The sequence below is a fragment of the Nicotiana sylvestris genome, chromosome 5, assembly GCF_000393655.2.
Source record: "Nicotiana sylvestris chromosome 5, ASM39365v2, whole genome shotgun sequence".
NCBI classification, from domain to species: Eukaryota; Viridiplantae; Streptophyta; class Magnoliopsida; order Solanales; family Solanaceae; genus Nicotiana; species Nicotiana sylvestris.
In genome coordinates this window covers 2,251,486-2,272,583 of record NC_091061.1, presented here as the reverse complement: position 1 = coordinate 2,272,583, position 21,098 = coordinate 2,251,486, and the positions used below count along the sequence as shown (strand labels likewise).

The window sequence follows — 21,098 nt, the reverse complement described above, 5'->3', positions numbered from 1 at the left end:
TCATGTACTAAATCAAAATAATATTCAATTGTCAGGGTAAGAAGGGGAAAAAAGTAGAAAATAATAATTTAGGAAAAATAACAATATGGAATCCTAATGATTAATTTTCAGTAAATTTCTTATTTAAAAAATATTTAACTGGTCATTCGGTCGGCCACTGAGCAGTGAGCTTTTCAAGTATGAAAGACCATAACCTCCTTGTCACTTTATCCATCCCTCTTTATTACCGTTAATCATAATCCCTCCTCGGGACCCAAAAGTCCACTTGCTACTTTCACAAAAACACAAAAGAAAACAATTTGCTAATATAATAATTCATCCGTTTCAATTTACGTGAACTTATTTACTTTTTGGTCCGTACAAAAAAAAATAACCTCTTTCCTTATTTAGAAATAATTTATTTTTATGCAATGATTTATAGCCACACAAAATATATGTGTCTCATTTTACACCACAAGTTCAAAAGTCTTCTCTCTTTTCTAAAACTCCGTAGCCAGTTAGATGAGTTCACGTAAATTGAAACGGAGAGAGCATTTGTTCAAACACTAATATCTAAGACAAATACTTTTGAATTTTGTCAAAGGTTAAATTCATTTTGCAGATTGATTTTGAAGTAGGAGGAGGAATCTTTTTACCTTTAAAATGTTGAAGGTTATTATTTTCTTAATCAAAAGTTAAGAAAGACGAATGACATAATTTTTCAGAAATTATACGTCGATCATGTGATGATACATCAAATAATGCAAAGATGAATAACTTAATAGGTTTTTATAATTTTAGTTTGAGCTATTAGAAAAGATAATTTGGTGATTATTAAATTAACTCATAATGCAAAGATGAATAACTCAATAGGTTTTTGTAATTTTAGTTTGAGCTATTAGAAAATATAATTTGGTGACTTTAATTTAACTCACGCTAGAAACCGATTGTTTTTCTGGGTGTTGGGGGGGGGGGGGTTGTGTGTGTAAATTTAAATTAGCATCGCGTAGAACTTGTTAAGGAAGAAACACTTGAGAAAAAAGTTCATTTTCAAAGCTCAAACCCAAAATATTTAAGGGCAGTTCGGTGCACTAAGCTCACGTTATGCGCGGGTCTAGGGAAGAGTCGGACCACAAGAGTCTATTATACGCAATGTTACCGTATATTTTTACAAGATACCATTTTCACGGCTCGAAAGCGTGACCTCCTGATCACATGGAAACAACTTTACCAGTTACGCCAAGACTCCCTTTCAAGCCCAAAATATTCGATGAAAGAAAAAAAAAATTCACTCATTCCACCATGTTCATGGTGAGTGGTTGAGAAAAGCATAATTGATCAATATATATCTTGCTCCAAATTAGGAAAAAGAAAAATAAAAATATGAAATGAAAGAAAAAAAACTCCACAAGTATGCTGTAAAAATTTACTCGCAACAACAACAATAACAATAATAATATATTCAATGTGATCTCACGAGTGAGATCTGGTAAGAGTCGAATGTATACAGACTTTATCTCTACCTTATGTGAGGTACACAACAACAACAACAACAACAACCCAGTATAATCTCACTTAGTGGGGTCTGAGGAGGGTAGTGTGTACGCAGACCTTACCCCTACCCTGGGGTAGAAAGACTATTTCCAAATAGACCCCCGATATCCTTCCCACCTTGCTATTGGGGAGACTCGAACTCACAACCTTTTGATTGGAAATGGACGTTGCTTATGTGATGTAAAAATACTATTTCTAATAGATCCTCGACTCGTGTATATATATATACCAACTCACGTGTAGTCTTATGAATCATACTAGTTAATTAAAATATATTTTTATCCATTAAAGTAATTTAAATATGACAAAATTAATAGGATTTGCCATAAACACCAAAGCACACCATCACAAACATAGAAGAGAAAGAAGCTTTCACACACATACCTTCCTTCTCAGTCTTCCCAAAGCAAAGCATCCTCTCTCTCTCTCTCTCTCTTCACACTCACCCCATCTCTCTCTCTCTCTCTCTCGCTCCTTCAATTTTCTCCTCTCAATTCACAACCCAAGTATTTGATTCTCTGTAACAACACTCTATGTTTTCATAATGCCAGTAGAAATGGAAGGAACAACAAAACCTCCACAAATTTCTGATATGTTTCACAAATTCGCTCATGTTGTCCGTACCAAAACCTTCGAACTCTTCGCCGATGAAACCGACGACGAAAACACCTCCAACTCCACTGATGTCTTCACTCTCTTCAGTTCCGCTGAGGAATTTATCCCTAATCAAAAAGTTGTTGTTATAAAACCCGATTTCTGTAAATTCCCAGAAAATGAAAATACCCATTTTACTAAATCCCTAATTTCTTCACTTTTTGCTACAATTTCGTCATTTGAAGCTTCTTATCTTCAGTTGCAAACAGCTCACGTGCCGTTCGACGAAAAAGCTATCGAGTCGGCTGATAAAGTTTTGGTATCAGTTCTTCAGAAATTGACTGAAATGAAGAATTTGTATAGGGATTTTAGGAAAAACCCAAGTTCTAATTTTGATGATCTTGTAGGGTCAGAATTGGAATTTCAGGTTCAAGAGAATCAGAGCAAGCTCAGAGTTTTGGAGACTATGGTAAATCAGTTAATGTCTTTTATGGATTCTAAAGATGATGAAGTTTTGATTTTGAGGAAAAAACTGGAAAAATTGGAACTTTTTAATTCCAATTTGTCAAAAAAATTAGGGGTTAAAAATAAAAATTTGGAGAATACCAGTGTGGAGGTATTGTGTACAGTTACTGTATTTGAATCTATGTTACGCGATTCAATTAAGTTAGTGAATAAATTTTGTAAGTTGTTAATGGAGTTAATGAAAAGAGCAGGTTGGGATTTGGAGAAAGCAGCAAATTCTGTGTATTCTGATGTTAATTATGCTGAAAAAGGACACTTTAAATATGCATTTAGTTCATATATTTGTTTGGGCATGTTTAAGGGCTTTGATCTTGAAGATTTTGGTTTATCTGATGAAGAAATGTTGTGTAATGAGGATGGTTTAATGTCTGGTGAAAATGATTGTTTGAAACAATTACTTGAGCATGTTTCGTGTAATCCGATGGAGGTTTTGAGTAAGAATCCTAATTCTGCGTTTTCAAGATTTTGTGAGAAGAAGTACGAGCAGATTATTCATCCTACAATAGAATCGTCGATTTTTAGAAATTTGGATGGGAAAGAAGTCATAGTGGATTCGTGGAAGTCCTTAAGTGTGTTTTACGAGTTGTTTGTGAGGATGGCAAGTGCGATATGGTTGCTTCATAAGTTGGCGTTTTCGTTTAATCCTGTAGTCGAGATATTCCAAGTCGAGAGAGGGGTTGACTTTTCGATGGTGTACATGGATGATGTTTCAAGGAAAAGTCGATTCCCTTTGAGCAAGACGAGGCCAAAGGTGGGATTTACCGTGGTACCTGGATTTAAAATTGGGAGGACAATTATTCAGACACAGGTTTATTTAACTGGCTTAAAATGCACGGAATAGTGTGAACAAAGAGATCTGTACAGTGGTTTGCGAGTTTCTTTGCTTTGTTGTGCTTTAGTTCATCTAACTTACACCAAAAGATTCAGAGTGCTCCATTTGACAGCTAACTCCCTTTGGTAATGACTTCAAAGAATTCTTGTCAAAGTGATAGATGCTGCCGTTGCCAAGGGATAAGCCATCTTGTCTCGTCGGCGGCCTTGCTGGCCAGGGCTGGTATGGATGTTCTTTGTTATTATCGCTAGTAAGTGGTCACTGGTTAGTCTAATTTGTGTATTTGCTTGCTTAGAATTTCTGTTTCTAGGGAGTTCTGTTAGTCCTATGAAATGTATGTAAAGCACTGATTTTATGGTTTTCTTTTTGTTGTTTTTCTTTGTATTCTGGTTCCTTTTAAATTAGGAAGGTGAGATGAGGTAGTGAGAGTACAGCATATTACACAATCAAATTGTATGTAACTCTTTTAACGTCAATATCGACAGTGATTTCAACAGTTAATGAATTCTTTCATTAGTTAGCGTAGTTACTAGTTTTAAAAATATCGATTGCTTTAAAGAATTGTTCCTTGTTCTCTAGCCACGTCAATGTATTCCCAACCTTGGTCATTGATAGTTTGTGGGCTTGATCAACTATTTCTGCACTGCTTTATTTCTACATGTAGATTACTTATTTTAAAAAAAGTTTATTTTTCCTTCATGTAGATTGGAGATTCTTATCTTGTATGATATATGTTTTCGGATTCATGAATTGCCTGTAGTTATTACCTTGCTATTACTATCTTTCTTGAAAGAAAAGTTTAGTGTTTGTCTCCACTTTTCTGCATGTGTATGAAGGAGGATTAGCTGAAATAGGATGATCTTGCTTTTTCCATCAACAAATTTCATTTTTAATAAGCATGAGCCTTACTTTGAATGTCAATTTAGTAAGCATGAGCCTTACTAAAGAATTGCTTGCTGCTAAATTTTAGTGATGGAAATTACTATACAGTTTAAGTACTTGCTTTTTTTTTTTTTGCTTATCTTATCATTCCATATGACGACAAAGTTGCCCAAGGGAAAGGGATGTTAACTCTCTGATTAAATTCATTTCCAAATGATGAATTCTGTGCATAATGCCAGAGCAAAACATGCATTATATGCAATTCTATGTCATCCACTGTGAGGGCTCATTTATGAGCAAAAGATTTAATTTTTAGGACTCACAGTATTTTCTTCAGCTTTATCTAACTGGTTTGTAATGTATAATACTGTTGTACTTTTGAGTGTCCTCCAATGAATATGCAATTTTATCATTCGCTGCACATGTCTAAGGGCTTTGATCTTGATGACATTAGTTTGTATTACAAGAAAATATTTTGTAATGGTAATGGTTCAATATCTAGCGAAAATGGTTGTTTGAAACAGTTATTGAGCATGTTTGTGTAATTCAATGGAGCATTTGAGTAGGAATTCAAGCTTTGTGCTATTCCAAGTATTACGAGGATTCATCATGTCATGAATTGACAAGTTTTACACTGGCTGCCAGCCTACCGCAACCCTCCTCTTTTATCCAGGCGTGGGACCGGCAATGGGAGCAAACCCACTGGAGGAGTTTGTGTGCTATTCCAGGTACGAGCGAAAATTCATCATACAATAGAATCTTCTAATTTCAGCCATCTGGATGAGAAAGAAGTCAAACTGGATTCAAGGAAGTCGCTCAGTGTGTTCTATGAGTTGTTAAGGATGGCACATTGGCATGTATAAATAGTTGCTTCATAAGTTGGCATGTTCCTTTAATCCTGTAGTTGAGAATTTCAAGTTGAGAGAGGGTTGGACTTTTGGATTGTTTACATGGAAGATGTTACAAGGAAAAGTCAATTCCCTTTTGAGCAAGAGCGGCCAAAGGTGGAAATTAATATTATACCTGTGCTTTTGTAGTTGGGAGGAGAATCATTCAGCTTCAGGTTTATATAAGTGGCTTTATAGTGTTGTAAACTAAGAGAATACAGTGGTGTGCAAGATCTTTGCTTGATTCCTCCCACTCCTTTTGGTACCATAGGAAGGTCAAGTGATTTGGCAAGACATGACACATCTTCAGCTTACCGAATCTGACCTTTGATAGGAGGGTGTGGAGGTCGAGGATTAGGGTAGTTGATTAGTAAGTAATCGAGTGTATTTTGTTTTTATACCTGTATTGCATTTCCTCACATAATGTACTAGTGTAGTCTAGTATTTCTTATTCTTAGAAAATTATTACAATTTGTTGTTTCTTTTGTTTTGGTTATCTTATTTTTTGGTTGTGGTTAATGCTTCTCTTTTCCATGGCTTCTTCACCGTATTTCTTTTCCAAAACTGTTGTGTTCATGCTTTCGAGTGTCTATTGGAAATAGCCGCCCTACCTTTACAAGGTAAGGTAAGGTTTGTATGCACACTACCCTTCCCAGATCCTACTCATGTGATTATATTGGGTATGTTATTGTCGTACCCTTTGGTACTATAATTCAAAGAGTTCATGTGAAAGTGATAGATGCTGCTACTGCCAAGGTACAGTCATCAAAAATGTTATCCCTTGCCGTCCAGGATTGTTATGTATTCCTTTTGTTATACGGCAGTAGTTGGTTGCTAGTTAGTCTAATTTGTGTATTTGCAAGAACTTCTATTTCCAGGGCTAGGGCTTCTGGTAAGTCCTGTGAAACATAGGCGGATCCAGGATTTTAGGGTGTATGAGTTCCTACAAAAATCTCGAATTATTATACAATACATTTCATAGATTTTTCAATACAAATATAGGTTCTAGATAAATGCTACTGTGTTCACGGGAACCCGTAGCTATTGAACTTGGGGTTCGTTACTTTTTCTTTTTGTTCATTTTTTGGTTCTTTAGCTACGAAATCCCACTTATCTTAGGATTAGGATTTAATACACATTATATATGCCTTATATGCACTAACCAAAATCTTAAACATCTCCCTCTTTTCTCTCACGTCAAAGCTTCATATATAATTTCCCTTCTCTCTATTGATTCCAACGTTCAATCAATGGAATTGTTAGGTTTCTGTACAACGGTTCAACACCTACTGACATACAAGTTCAACCACAATGGATACACCAAGATCAAGAAGAACATCATAAGTCTCAAGAAAAAGAAGAAAATCATTAGTCCAAAGATGTTGCAAAAGGCATGCAATAAGTCAACTTTTTTTGTGTACGTACGCGACGAAGATCGAGTTTGAATTATGGGGTTCCAAAAGAATACGTGTATTCTTCATTGTTCGAGGATTTCATCCATGCATTCGAACAAGACATCGAAATTAAGAAAGAAGAATTGGAATTGAAGGAATATGAAGTCCCAAAAGAATACTCGACTTCTTCATTATTCAGGAATGAATTCCAACAAGATATCGAAACCTTAGATACGAAGAAAGAAGAATTGGAATGGAAGAAATACGAGGTCCCAAAAGAGTACTTGTCTTCTTCATGGTTCAAGGATTTCTTCCGTGCATACTACATCGAAATCTTAAATACGGAAGAAGAATTAGAATTGTTCGTGACCGACTGCTCTGTGCGTGATTTCGAGTGGCTTCTTGAATTACTCTACCCTTAAATTTTTTTTTTCTAAGTATATTTTCCTTATCTTTATTGGAGAGTATCATGATGTAATATTAAAATTACCACTTCAGAGTAAGATTTACTTTCTATTTTATGTAAATTAGATTAATTTTCACATCAACATGTTCCTAATTTAATCAAAATATAATACTGTTTAAAAGAATATTTTTTTTATCAAGATTAATCTCAACCCTACGCGGTAAGGTTTTATTTTTCTTTTAATTTTTGAATTGTGGAGGATACATAACTCAAGATATAAACTATGTCTATTTTATTCTCTAAAAAACTACGTGTATATATATATATATATATATATATATATATATATATATATATATATGTAGAGAGAGTACACTTGGAATTGCCAGCAAAGAAAACACGTGGTTTTACTAATTGTTCATAACGAGCTTTGTAAGGTTATAAGCGCGCTTCAGTAGATATAAGAACTAGGAAGTATATTAAAATGTAATTGTCCCAACAACAATTAACTTTTTTTGTTTAATCCTCTAGTATCTAGAACTGTTTGGTCTAACTAATTTAGATTCGTGTGGCATACAGTCTATTAAACGGGACTCGGAAGCACTCCCCCAATAGGAGAAGTGACTGGTCCAACTAATTCGGATTCACATGACATACCTATTAAATGAAAAGCGCTCCTTATTAGGAGAACCTACTGGTCCAACTAATTCAAATTCGTGTGGTATACGATCTTATAAACGAGGAGCACTCCCTACTAGGAGTTTCTCAATTTTTAAGGCTCGAATTAGAGGCAAAGTTGTCTCCTATCAAGGCACACCAACACCATGCCAATCAAATTCTTCCCCCTATTTTTCAAAGAGAATCAAATGAAAATAATTGTGTAGTCTCTACCTTGAATGATTTCAGGCTGTTGAAGAACTAATCCATCAATAGAAAAACCAATTGACTCGTCTAAACCTGGAAAAACCAATTGGTTCCTATGTTTAGCTGGAAAAGCCATTTTTTTCATTGGAAATATCAAGAGTAAAGCAATAGGTAACAACAATGAGAATTCATCATGAATTGACAAGTTTTATGTCGACTGTCAGCCTACTGCAATCATCCTCTTTTTTCGGACTTAGGACCGGCAATATGAATTGACAAGTTTTATGTCGACTGTCAGCCTACTGCAATCATCCTTTTTTTTCGGACTTAGGACCGACAATGTGAGCAAGTCTACACAGACTGAGTCGCAGCTCACAAGGGCTAGTTAGACCATAGCAACAAGGATGACAATTTGTTACACACTACAAATGTAGGAACGGTTTTAGGTTTGATTTGATAACTAAAACACCTTTCGAGCGGCCTAATTGGATGATATATTAACGCTGTCATATTTAAAGTTTCAATTCTTATATGGTTTTATTCTAAAAAGATTAGTCTTTTTCGTCCCGTTTTATGTGAAGATATTTGAATAAGCACATAGTTTAAAATGTATTTGATTTGTATATTATACTAATAATATTGAAGAAAATACTAAACTAAATACTGAAAAATTAGTTTAATAGAAAAAACATTACAATATATTAAAATTTGAATAATCTAAGGAAATTGAAGTTTAATTTGTATAAAAATAGGAGAGTATACTTACATTTGTATTCTCCACAAAATAAAATTCGAAAGAAAAAAGGTCCTAATATATCCATAACATTTGCGATTAGTCTTATAGTTTGATTTTCGGCTCATCAAAACCTCCACTAGTATTTTTCGTCTCTAATATGCCACTCGGATTATTGCTGTTATTGTATTATGCATTTTTTATGGTACTAATATATTGGCTTCTGTTGCTTTTTTTGAGCCGAGGGTCTCCTGGAAACAGCCTCTCTACCCTTCGGGGTAGGGGTAAGGTCTGCGTACATATTACCCTCCCCAAACCCCACTTATGAGATTATACTGGGTCGTCGTCGTCGTTGTTGTTGGATTAGTCAGATAAGGTGAATACTAGTGGTATATTTGGACCTTTTCGGTTGTTAAAAGAATGCTTTGAATTATTAAAAGAACATATACGGTTGGAAAATGTTTTTCAATTTTTCCATGTTTGATTGGCTTAAATGTTTTGGAAAACATTTTCCTTATGAACTCATTTTTCTCCAATTGGAGAAAAAAGTTTTCCTTATCAAGAGAAGGGAAAATATTTTCCAAAACTACTTCTCAATTTTCCCCACCCTCACCAACCCACTCCACCCCCTCTCTCTAAAAAAGATTTTTTTTTTCAAATTTCAATTTTTCCGTTACCACCCACCCTACTACCTCTCTACCCCCACTCCCCTCCCCCCAAAAAATTATTTTTTTACCTTATTATTATTTATTTATTTATTGTAATTTTAAATTTCTGTTTTTTTGTTTTTCTGCAACCCCCGCACAATTTTTTTTTTTAAAATTTCAAATTTCTATTTTTTTTCGTTTTTCTGCCCATCCCCCACCCTGCCCCTCCCCCGAAAAAAGTATTTAAATATATTTTTCAGTTTTAATTTTTTTATTTATCAGTTTAAAGGTTCAAAATTTTACAAGTTCCAAAGTTATGAGTTCAGAGGTTTATATGTTTGGAAGTTTACGGGTTTAGAAATTATAAAGTTTACGGAGTTCGAAATTCCGCAATTTCGAAAGTTTATGAAATTTGTGGGTTCGGAAGGTTGTTGGTTTGAAAGTTTATGGCTTCATGTTTATTATATCTAAATTATTTATGAATACTCTTAAGAAGTCATTTTTCTTAATTTGCGTACCAAACACGGGAAAATGAATAAGATTACTACTTATTTTCCAAGGAAAACAATTTTCCGTTATACCAAACACACCCATATATATAAACCAATTTGATAGCTTAGGACTAAATTTGGCCTTTTGTTTGTCTATGTGGCTCTATCGTGGAAATTATCAAACTTTAGGGGTTAGTTTAAACTTTTACCAAGTTGAAATTATATTGGAAGGATTAACCGAAGAGGCTTCGTTTTACTAAGCCCTCATATCCATTTTCCGTTTTCTACTCTCTTTTTTCTCAGAAATGGCGTCTTTATTACCAAGCTTGTCATCCCCAATTTCCCGTCTAAGCTTACTACTATATCGACCCTCACTTCAGCTTACAATCAAAGCTACAAATAAATTACAATTTCGCAACAAATCAGTAAAAAAAACCCAGTTGTTCAAATTTTTTCCAGCTCATTGTTTTTCTAATTCAGCTTCTAATTTACAAATGGTTCAAACCCAGAAACAAAGAATGGGAGAAAATGAGAATTTAGTTGTTTTGGGTATTGAAACTAGCTGTGATGATACTGCTGCCGCTGTGGTAGGTTCTTGAACATGTCTTGGTAGTTTCTTGGAATTCTTTTTGTGGGGTTTGGCAAATTAGAACTTTTAATTAATTTATATGTGCACTTTTGATCCTTCCAACTGTGAATCTTCAGAAATTTAACGAATTAGTAAGTGTTAGACCATTCAATTATCAATGTTTTATATGTTAACTTTGTACTTTTACTCCATATTTAAGGGTAATATATATCTAAAAATAGCCGAAATACCACATACTTTCCTATATAAACGGACCAAAAAACACATCTATGAGTTAATTGAAGGTCAAATGTGCATAGCCAAATGTTACAGGGATCAAAAGCTAGAATTTACAAATAATTGAGGGACCAAAAGTGCAATTATCTCTTTTGGGGGTGGGGGGTGGGGTGAAGCAGCTGTAAAGTCTTGTTTTTTAAGCTTTGTAGTATCTCTTATTGTAGGTAAATAGCAATGGTGAAATTCTCAGCCAAGTTATCTCTTCTCAGGTACTCTCTTTGTATTTGACTATTTGTATAGTTACAGAAAGTCTGGAGAATTACCATTTGGTTTATACTATAACATCATCATGTTTTGTTATATTAGTGGCTATTCCATGATAATTTATTTGACACTTCATGTGTTGTTTGTATTACATTGTTTTAGTTGTGGTTTATTTATGTATATATTCATTTGTTTTTGCATCATTATGTAAATAGTTGGACATTAGGGTCTGTCTAGAATTAAACAGGTCATGTTCCACATTGACTGCCGGCGTGCAGCGTTTCTATTCGCTTTCCTATTTATACATATAAAGGGCTCAAATAGTTCTCTATAAAGTATCTAGTGCTTTTGTTGAAGTGTGGGAAGCTCTTGCAACATAGTATACATAAAAGGCAAATCAATAGCAAAAAAGTAGTATATCAAAGATTAGGATATTTAAGCATCCTTCCTTATGGAAATATGGAGAATACTTTCTATCTAATTGAATTAAGGGGGTGGAAGACCAAAGAAAGGAAATAAAAGATATGCCAATGTGTTTTGGTTAATAATACGTCTGAAAAGCCAAAAATTCGGCCAGTGTGCCAAATGTCAATGTTATTTGGGGTGATGCATTCCTATGCATTGCAAAGTAGTCAAGATAATAACTGGAGCGACACCAAGTAGCTTCCTTTATATTCTTATACTGTATAATTTTATATGCGTTCACACCACTGTTCTGTCTTCATGTCAATTGCTCAGGGAATTGCTCAGTGCTCTAAAGAATTTTAACTACGAGAAGTTATCCAAATTATATTTACTTGTGTTTGCCACATTACACAATCTTTTTTCTAATCTTGAGGTTCTGTATTTCATCAAGGCAGAACTACTTGCTCGATATGGAGGAGTTGCTCCTAAGATGGCAGAGGAAGCACATGCACTGGTGATTGATCAGGTACATCCTGTCAACCCTGAAGTACTTTGTTTCAAGAACTTGTAAACGGTTGGTTAGAACGAATCAATTGATTGATGGTCTATATCTTTTAGGCTATAGTTAATGGATACTCTTAAATTATAATTATGATTATATAGACTATGGTTCTATGCTAGAAAAATTTTCAAATTCCATTTCGGTTTTGGAGTTTGAGACATGCCAATGATTGTCGTGTTAGGAGCACGGTGGATGTTGTTTTGAAGGACTCACCCCCAAATTTTGTACAATTCCGGCTTCTATTATTTACCACAGCTCTCGCACTTCTAAGTTTGATAGCTTCTTAATCTGAATTGACACATCATATTTCTGGCACATGTTTCCTGCAAACAATGTGATACGTAATTCCTTCAGGTGGTACAAGAAGCGCTAGATAAAGCTAATCTGACTGAAAAGGATCTAACTGCAGTTGCTGTCACCATTGGTCCTGGTTTAAGCCTTTGTCTGCGGGGTAAGTTTTTATTCAATCTTTTTCTTTAGTAGCCTTTCTTTCTTTCTCTCTTTTTTTTTTTAAATTTTTTTTTGGGAGGGTTGATCATTGCTTTTTATTTTTATCTTTTTCCTTTTCCTTCCTTCCCACAACAATTAATGTGCCTATTTTGTTTAGCATAAAATATTGTTCTTAATTCTTTATTGTTTGTCAAAATTAACTTCCACTAATGAATCTGAAAATTAAACATCGGGGGATATTCATATGGAGATACATAGATGCATTTTGTGACGACTAGTGAACGTTGTATAAGTCCTTGTATCTTATTTGTGCAATTTCTGTGTAGTTGGTGTGCAGAAAGCAAGAAAAGTTGCTGGTTCTCATAATTTACCTCTTGTCGGTGTCCATCACATGGAAGCTCATACTCTGGTTGCCAGGTAGCACTATGGAATAAGGTTAAATTATTCATGCTAGTAGCAAGCAGTAGACTAGGACCAGTGCATACAGCTAAAATTTGTTGGGAATTTGTCCAATTCAAGGGTTAGTTACTGGACTGTGAATTTCCTAGCTTTCGATTACTTTGTCCGCCTTACTGCTAAGAAATAATAACAATAAAATAAAGAAAAAAAAACTTTGGCTGGAATACTCTTGTAAGATGAATTTTCTCCTTTGTGTTAATGCTTTTCCTTCGTACCTGTGCTCGATTGTCTTGGAAGGCTGCCTGTCTTATGCTTCAATACATTTGCAAATACAATGTACTGTAATCCACCCGGAAATAATGTTTTCTCTTTTTTAGGCTAGTGGAAAGAGAGTTGCAGTTTCCTTTCATGGCCCTACTTGTCTCAGGTTAGATAACCTTTTACAATTTTATACGTCTGTTTTATTCACTCTTACTGAAAATATACTGTGGGATTAGGTCTGCGTACACACTACCCTCCCCAGACCCCATTTGTGGGATTTCACTGGGTTTGGTGTTGTTGTTGTTGTTGTTACTGAAAATATACTGGTTATCTTTTCTTGTGTTTAGAGATGTATGGCCAAGTTATACAATATTACCCTAGTTCTAGTTGTACGGCCATCGTATGGTTCTATCTATGTTAGTGAACATCACTTGAATATAAAAGATCTAGGATGTTTTGCAGTTTAACTTGTGCCTACAGATTTTTCATATGCTTGTCCTGATGCTCATGATATTTAGTGTTATATTTATGAGCCCTTCGATTGTATCCTGTAAGACGAAAGTCTCTCATATAAATGTCTTCTCAATGGTTCAGTTCTAACATATTATGTATAATATCCGTGTGTGCTTTTTGTTTCATGTCTTTTCCTAGGGAACCCAACTTATCTTAAGTTAAGAAAATTGAATTTAACCTTTAAGCCAATTATGCTAAATATTGGATACATGTCTCGATCAACAGCATAAAAATGTAGTTTTCCTAGTGTAAAAGCAATTTGACCAGTTGTATTTTTCTGTGAATTAGATATCAATAACTAATGAATTTTCTTGTCATATGCTCTTTAGGAGGGCATAACCTTCTAATCCTTGCACGTGATCTTGGCCATTATATACAACTTGGGACAACAGTTGATGATGCAATTGGCGAGGCATATGACAAAACAGCAAAATGGCTTGGTCTTGATTTGAGGAGGAGTGGGGGCCCCGCTGTGGAGGAGCTAGCTCGAGAAGGAGATGCCAAATCTGTCAAATTTAAAGTAAGTTACTTTTAGGGAGATTTGCACTTATGCAATATGTCTCCACAGTTTTCTCTATAAAAAGATTTTTAGTTGTGATATTGTTTGCTCAACTAACTAAATGTTTGAATTAATGTTAGGTCCCTATGAAACAACACAAGGATTGCAACTTCTCATATGCTGGTCTGAAGACGCAAGTGAGGTTGGCAATTGAAGCAAAAAGAATGTATGTCATTAAGAAACAAAAAGTTATTGATCAGCTTTTCGAAGTATTTTCCATTTCATTTCATCTTAAAACTTTACCACCCTTGTCACTGAGTTGTTTTTGTTCTTTTCCTATTATAGAATTTGATTTTTTCATTTTCAATGAGGTAAACAATGAATTATCCAATATATGGACAAACTGTCTGCCTCAAAGCAGAAAATGGTTTTGATAACCGAGAAATCCCCGAGGGCCAGTGGCACACTGTTTGAAACTCCATGAATAATGAGCCCTCTCCTCTACCCTTCTCCACTTAAATACCAAGCTTTTGTCTGCGACATGGTTCAAACCCGTGACGTATGCCTAACCCACACTTGCTGCGCTCTGACCACTGGACCAAACCCCCGGGTCCCATCAAAGCAGAAATTCTTGAAAGGATTAAAGAATCTTCTCTTGTTTCTTCCTCTTTCTACAATGTCACCTTAGTTTAGTCTTCATATAAATCATGGTCCAGAAAGTACAGTAGGTTATAGCTTTGTCTTATCACTTATGATTGTAAGGTGTAATGAGTCACTCAGAAAACAATGTACATCAGTTGCTTGTCATTGTCCTCGACTTCCTAGCTATTCACATTTTGTAGCTTGTATGCAGCAATGCTGAAATCTCTCTTGCTTCAGCTTCCGATGAAGAAAGGCAGGCTCGGGCAGATATTGCTGCCTCCTTCCAGGTATATACCTTTTATATCTGTCGTGATTGCTTTCTAATTAAGAATTGTTGGCTACCAAATCAATCAGTCTCCTATACCTCCTTTAAATTCTTAATCTAGTTGCATTTGCAATGAATGTTTCACGCAGCGAGTTGCAGTATTACATTTGGAGGAAAAGTGTGAACGGGCAATTGAGTGGGCTTTGAACATTGAGCCTTCAATAAATCATTTGGTCAGTGTCCTCTGTTTACTGCAGTTTCATATGACTAATTTCTTTTCTCGTTACTCTAATGTATTAATTGCATGCACCTATAAGATTAATGTCAACTATGCTAATCGTTCAGTTTACCTTTCACAGGTAGTGTCTGGAGGTGTTGCTTCTAATAAATATGTCAGATCTCGGCTTGATGAGGTTGTGAAGAGGAAAGGCCTGAAACTTGTATGCCCCCCTCCAAGCCTTTGTACTGATAATGGTTAGACAATTCTCTTTTCTTAGATTTGCCTCATTTTCATCGAGAGACTTTGGTTCCTTTTTTTGTATAAGTTTAAATGCTTTAGAGGAAAGGTCTTGTCTCTCGTTGAGTCAAGTAAATTGATATGTGGAGCCTCTAGGTTGGTTGGTTTTTCTTGAACTATTTTAGCTCAAAAATGCACATGGCTTGGTATTGCACTCTAATTCATTGGCCTGTTCTAATAGGTGTAATGATTGCTTGGACTGGCATTGAACATTTCCGTCTTGGCAGATTTGATCCTCCACCTCCTGCAAACGAACCAGAAGATGTCGTGGTTTGTCTTATTCTTGCCTTGTCTTTTTCCCTTACCTCCGCTCAAACTGGCCGTGTTGTCCTATAGTTTAAGTTGATCTGCGTATTCAGCCAATAAATTTGCATCTTGGAAGTTACGCTTGTCAAATATCATCCAGAGTATTCAGTCAAAATTTGAAATAAAACACCAAATTTGAAACCCCTCAGATCTGCTTTATGGAGTTTCTATTGTTCTAATTCCTTTTCCCCTCCCCCCTACACCCTCCCCACTCCGTTCTCCTTACAATGTTTAATTTTGACCAATGGCTCCTTTGATCAGCTTGATTTGCGCCCAAGGTGGCCGCTTGGCGAGGAGTATGCTGAAGGAAAAAGTGAAGCTCGCTCAATGAGAACAGCACGGATTCATCCATCACTTACCTCTCTCATTAAGGCTTCTGTTAAGCAAGAGTCACAATCTGCAATTTAAAATTACTCGAGACTTCTCTGCAACGGGTATCCACAATCATGGACATATTCTTTTTGAAGACACTGAGACCACAATTAAGGTGGTTTGCGTTGAATCAAGATTTGAATGTGTAATCATTCTTGAAAGTTGGTGAGAGAAAATACTTGAAGAACCATAATTCAAGAGCAATGATCCTCTGAGGAAAAACTCTGTATTATGAGAGATTAAAATGTCTCCCCTCGGTATCTCTTGGTGCTAGATGTGGTTGTTAGCATTTTGCAACTGTGTTAGAAGTCATCATGGCAACTGAGATTTACTGATTTACTGTATAAACTTTTGCCATACTGTATAGTTATGTTTTAAAGATATGTTTTATGCACGACGATGCTGTGAGTTACTATTCGTAATGAGATAACATTAGTTTCTTCCGATTAATAGTGAATATGTTTCTTTTGGTTAAATTTAAAGAAGCTGTATTATGTTTCATTGCACCTGCATTTTCTCACAATATTCTAAGTTGTACTTTATGGATCAAAGTTTAGAAATTCTGATACTGCTAAGTATAGATGAGGTAGTTTATCTCTTGGTTCTGTTTACTTATCTTCGTCAACAATAAAAAAAAAGGAGCAACATTGGTAAATCACACATAAGTATACGTTTATACTACCTCTTTGGGTTATCTCTAAGTGCTTAAAATGATTATATGAATAAGTAGATATGCATTGATAGAGGTGCTGAATTTGATAATATATCTTTCACACGCTCATGGCACACAAGAGGGGTTGCTCTGATGGTAAGCAACCCCCACTTCCAACCGAGAGGTTGTGAGTTTGAGTTTCTCCAAGAGTAAGGTGAGAAGTTCTTGGAGGGAATGATGCAGGGTTTCTATTTGGAAACAGCCTCTCTACCTTAGGGTAGGGGTAAGATCTGCGTACACACTAGATTTGCGACAAATATTTTGTAAGCTATAAAAGCGCAAAATTTTTGGTCAAATAAATAAATATACATAAAAATTATTTTTATACGGAAAACCGAATAATAAAAATTATATTGACAGAAAGTTAGAGCTTTTGATTTGCGACAAATATTTTGTAAGCTATAAAAGCGCAAAAACTTTGGTCAAATCAAATAAACACCTTATTGCATAACAATAACTTTAACAATAAAAAATAAAAATAAAATAGAACAATTAAGCCAATTTTTTTTTTTTTTGTGGTGAAATGAGGATACTCAATTCATTTATTAGAAGAAAAGAAAAAAATAATCATTTAGAAGAACAGTACAGGATATATAAATACCAAATTGGTACCAACTTTGAGCGCGAAAACCCTCAAATGGAAGTGTCAAGTCTTCCGATATCGGCATCGCAGAGAGCAAAGCTGATCTCCGCCGGCTACACTTCTCTTTCTTCGCTCTTTTCCGTCTCCTACTCCGACCTTGCTCGCGGTATCTTTTATTTATGCAATTTGATTGAAAAACTAAATCCTTTACTTGTTTAGTTTGTCATTTCTGAAGTTCTAAATGTTTCAGTGAATTAGTTATTAGCAATCAGTTAAAGGCGCGTTTAATTGATTTTTTTTTTTTTTTACAATTTATAGGAATTCTTTTTTCCAAGTTGAATTAAATTATATTTAATTGCCGGTTTCAAGGCGCCGAATTCTGATTATGAGCTCAAAGTTGTATGATGGTTGAATGACTTACAGGAGAAATATTTTGTTGGAAATATGCAACTCTATTTCAGTGGGAGAGGTTAACTCAGATTGAACTTTGTGGGTTCGAGTTTAGGAATTTTACTATAGCGCATTTGATTTACTGGTTTAGAAATCTATTATTTGTACTAAATATTATTTGTGCTTATTTAGTGAAACTTTTAACACATATACAGGGTTTGAATCAAAGTTGTTGAGGTTCAGGTGAAGCCAAGAAATTTTGAGCACCTTTTGTCGGTGGGTTATGCAAGGGTGTTCAAAGTTTATTTTCTTATCAATAACAAGTACAATATTTACCCTATACACAATATAATTTTTCGGGGAAATAATTTTTTTGTGAAGGGTGGTCAGTTGACCACCCTTAACCACACATAGCTTCGCCCCTGGTTCAGATGAACCCATAACGTTAACACTACATATGCCCCTGGGTTAACTAAAGATAGACGTAAGGGAAACCAATATTTTGAGGATTCGGAATCTGCGGAAAAAGAATAAGCTTGGTGCTACAAATAAAATGCTTAATTTCGTGTGGCTTCCCATTTTATCTCAGTTCTAGTTTATGATCAAGTTTGATGATGAGTTATAACAGTTTTAAGTTTTATTTAACAAGTGACACTAATGTTATTCCTACATAATGTTCTTTTGCCTATGCAAACATTTCATATCTTTATAACTTTTTCTGTTATAGATCTAAAGATTTCAGAAAATGAGGCGATTGGAATTTTGAGAGTTGCATCACAAAGGAAGGGATCTGAAAGATCTAATGGAACTAGCTCCATCGTTAATGGTATATTGTTAACACTATTCTATGAAAACTTGATTGGTTGTCTGTCAGCAGTCATGTAGATTATATTTTGAATATTTTTTACAAAGATTATGGAGTCATTATTTCAAGTGATTAAGTTTGGTTTTGTGAGATAGTCTTTTATTATTGACTTGTTGACAGTAGCATCGTTTCATTGTTCTGCTTTGATTATTTTGCAAAGAGGAAGGAATTTATGTATGGATTCTTTTTATTAGGAGCGCAAACTGCCTGGGATATGCTAAACGAGGAGGAATCACTTGGACGTATCACAACATCTTGTTCCGAGTTGGATGACATTTTGGGTGGGGGAATAAGTTGCAAAGAGGTTACTGAAATTGGTTAGTGTTATAACATTTAGATATGTTTGCATATTTCCAATAATATCATACAGGCGTCCACTCTTGCTTATTGGCGTTTCTAAAACAATGTGTTTGCAGTTATCATCAACTTTAAGATAAATTATCTTCTGATTGTTGCAGGTGGGGTGCCAGGAATTGGTAAAACACAACTTGGGTAATCGTTGTCACGTGTACTTCCTGCGTATTAGAAATAACTTCTTGTTTCTATTGGTTAAGAGACTTCAAAATGCAGGATACAACTTGCAGTAAACGTTCAAATTCCCATGGATTATGGTGGTCTTCAAGGCAAGGCAATATATATAGGTACATGCTAACAGAGTTGTTTATTGTCCGCGTATTATAGCTATTCTCTTTCTATATTCAGCCAAGTACCTGGCTGTATATGCAATTTTCAGATACGGAAGGCAGCTTCATGGTGGAGCGCGCTTTACAAATTGCTGAAGCTTGTCTGGAAGACATGCAAGAATATCATGGTTTTTTAAAGAAGGATTTACAGGCTTGTCAACTTAACAGGAAGCCAGAGGATTTCCTTGAGAACATATTCTATTTTCGTGTTTGTAGTTACACGGAGCAAATTGCTGTTGTAAATTACTTGGATAAGTTCATTTCAGAGCATAAAGATGTATGTAGAGAAATTCTTTCTTTTTAATATCCTTCTTCACAACTAAAACATATAATTTCTGAAACTTTTTTTTTATTAGGTTAAGGTTGTTATTATTGATAGCATTACATTCCATTTCCGTCAAGATTTTGATGACATGGCCCTTAGAACCCGACTACTCGGTGGAATGGCCTTAAAGTTGACGAAGCTTGCAAAGAAATATACTTTGGCAGTAAGGATAACTTCCTTTCCAAGTGATTATCTTTCGGTACATAATCAGTTAGTTTTATTTGCGATTGTATCATGTCATTAACATCAATTCTTTGTGTAGGTTGTCCTCTTGAATCAAGTAACCACCAAGTATATCGAAGGGTCATATCAATTAACTCTTGCATTAGGTAAATACCAAGCTTTTTTAAGATATATCTTGGTACCAAACATGTCTGCCTCCTGCTAATTTTCGCCCCCGTCCCACCACATTCCCAGAGAAAAAATGTTCTGTTTCAAAAGTTTGGGAAAACAAAGATGGTGAACTTATAGTATTGATCGTTGTCCATTTTTGCTTCTTAATATGTCTTGCCGAACAGGAGATAGCTGGTCGCATGCTTGCACTAACCGGGTGATTTTATACTGGAACGGTAATGAAAGGTATGCATACATTGACAAGTCGCCTTCTGTTCGATCAGCATCTGCTCAATATTCCGTGACAGGCAGAGGGATTCGGAGCTCTGTTTCAAACTGTAAACGAGTCAAGATGATGTAAGTTTTCAGTTAACATTTGAAAGACAAATGATGGAACTCTTATTTTCTTCCACTTGGATGAGAGAGTGAGTTTTACTTGACGTGCTATGGACTTGTAAATTCTCTGTCTAAGCGGTGAATCTTTACAAATTCTCCTTTAACATTTGAACATATATAGCTTCTGGATATGGAACTTAAACACCCTAAAGTAGGTTAAAGATTTCCTTTGGTTTGCTTATAATAACAGATTTTCATTTTTATCCTTTCTCCATAACTGCAAAATAATCAACTTTTAACACTTGCTTTATATATGCATTAAAGATGGTGAAACAGTCATTAAATTTTAGAGATACTATAGGATTGTTTATATGAAGGGGAGTCTTGGAGCAACGGTAAAGTTGTTTCCGTGTGACCTATAGGTCATGAGTTTTAACCGTGGAAGCAACTACTAATGCATGCATCAAGCTAGGATGTCTACATCACACCCCTGGGGTGCAGTGTTTCCTCGGACTTGCATGAACGTGGGATGCATTGTGCACCGAGCTGCCATTTTCTTTTAGGATTGTTTATAAGTTTACCATTTTAATTGTGAGAAACTCTCATAGAGAAGGTAATCAAGTTGCTGATGGACTTGCTAAAACGATAGTTATCAACTTAAAAGCCATTATGTACCTTTCTTTTGTCCAGGATGTTCTGTAAAGAATTTGCTTTAGAACATTTGTTACTTAAGAAAACAAAGAAAATAATTTTCTTTTTCAATTTCACCCTTACTACTCCAAGTAAATGGCCCCCATTAATATTACCATAATTAAAGTGAAAA

The 21,098-nt window shown here is 35.1% G+C and overlaps 3 protein-coding genes across 7 annotated transcripts; all 3 read left to right on the top strand.

Moving 5' to 3' along the window:
- The first annotated feature begins 1,877 nt into the window (after positions 1 to 1,877).
- On the top strand, positions 1,878 to 6,991 carry LOC104242184 (protein GRAVITROPIC IN THE LIGHT 1). Of its 3 annotated transcripts, XM_070174168.1 has the most exons (3): positions 1,878 to 3,734; positions 5,012 to 5,094; positions 6,517 to 6,991. In XM_070174168.1, the coding sequence occupies exon 1, from the start codon at positions 2,078 to 2,080 to the stop codon at positions 3,491 to 3,493; it is 1,416 nt and encodes a 471-aa protein (XP_070030269.1). In that variant the 5' UTR covers positions 1,878 to 2,077; the 3' UTR covers positions 3,494 to 3,734; positions 5,012 to 5,094; positions 6,517 to 6,991. The 3 variants fall into 3 exon arrangements, with proteins under 3 accessions (XP_070030269.1, XP_009795510.1, XP_070030270.1); XM_009797208.2 differs by lacking the exon at positions 6,517 to 6,991 and having other exon boundaries at positions 5,012 to 5,754; XM_070174169.1 differs by lacking the exons at positions 5,012 to 5,094; positions 6,517 to 6,991 and adding an exon at positions 4,891 to 4,909.
- Positions 6,992 to 10,055: 3,064 nt separating this feature from the next.
- LOC104230042 (probable tRNA N6-adenosine threonylcarbamoyltransferase, mitochondrial) lies at positions 10,056 to 16,445 on the top strand. 2 transcript variants are annotated; one of them, XM_070174167.1, is made up of 13 exons: positions 10,056 to 10,375; positions 10,818 to 10,862; positions 11,714 to 11,788; positions 12,179 to 12,275; positions 12,601 to 12,691; positions 13,051 to 13,100; positions 13,840 to 13,967; positions 14,087 to 14,172; positions 14,800 to 14,875; positions 15,003 to 15,086; positions 15,213 to 15,327; positions 15,552 to 15,640; positions 15,938 to 16,445. In XM_070174167.1, exons 1-13 carry the CDS (start codon positions 10,094 to 10,096, stop codon positions 16,082 to 16,084), a joined length of 1,365 nt encoding a protein of 454 aa, XP_070030268.1. In that variant the 5' UTR covers positions 10,056 to 10,093; the 3' UTR covers positions 16,085 to 16,445. The 2 variants fall into 2 exon arrangements, with proteins under 2 accessions (XP_070030268.1, XP_009781076.1); XM_009782774.2 differs by having other exon boundaries at positions 13,777 to 13,967.
- A 914-nt stretch (positions 16,446 to 17,359) lies between these two features.
- LOC104230043 (DNA repair protein RAD51 homolog 3) lies at positions 17,360 to 20,719 on the top strand. Of its 2 annotated transcripts, XM_009782777.2 has the most exons (10): positions 17,360 to 17,509; positions 18,461 to 18,559; positions 18,793 to 18,915; positions 19,057 to 19,090; positions 19,169 to 19,239; positions 19,332 to 19,558; positions 19,638 to 19,769; positions 19,869 to 19,935; positions 20,125 to 20,296; positions 20,698 to 20,719. In XM_009782777.2, the coding sequence occupies exons 1-10, from the start codon at positions 17,398 to 17,400 to the stop codon at positions 20,702 to 20,704; spliced, it is 1,044 nt and encodes a 347-aa protein (XP_009781079.1). In that variant the 5' UTR covers positions 17,360 to 17,397; the 3' UTR covers positions 20,705 to 20,719. The 2 variants fall into 2 exon arrangements, with proteins under 2 accessions (XP_009781079.1, XP_009781080.1); XM_009782778.2 differs by lacking the exon at positions 20,698 to 20,719 and having other exon boundaries at positions 20,125 to 20,471.
- The last annotated feature ends 379 nt before the right edge of the window (positions 20,720 to 21,098 follow it).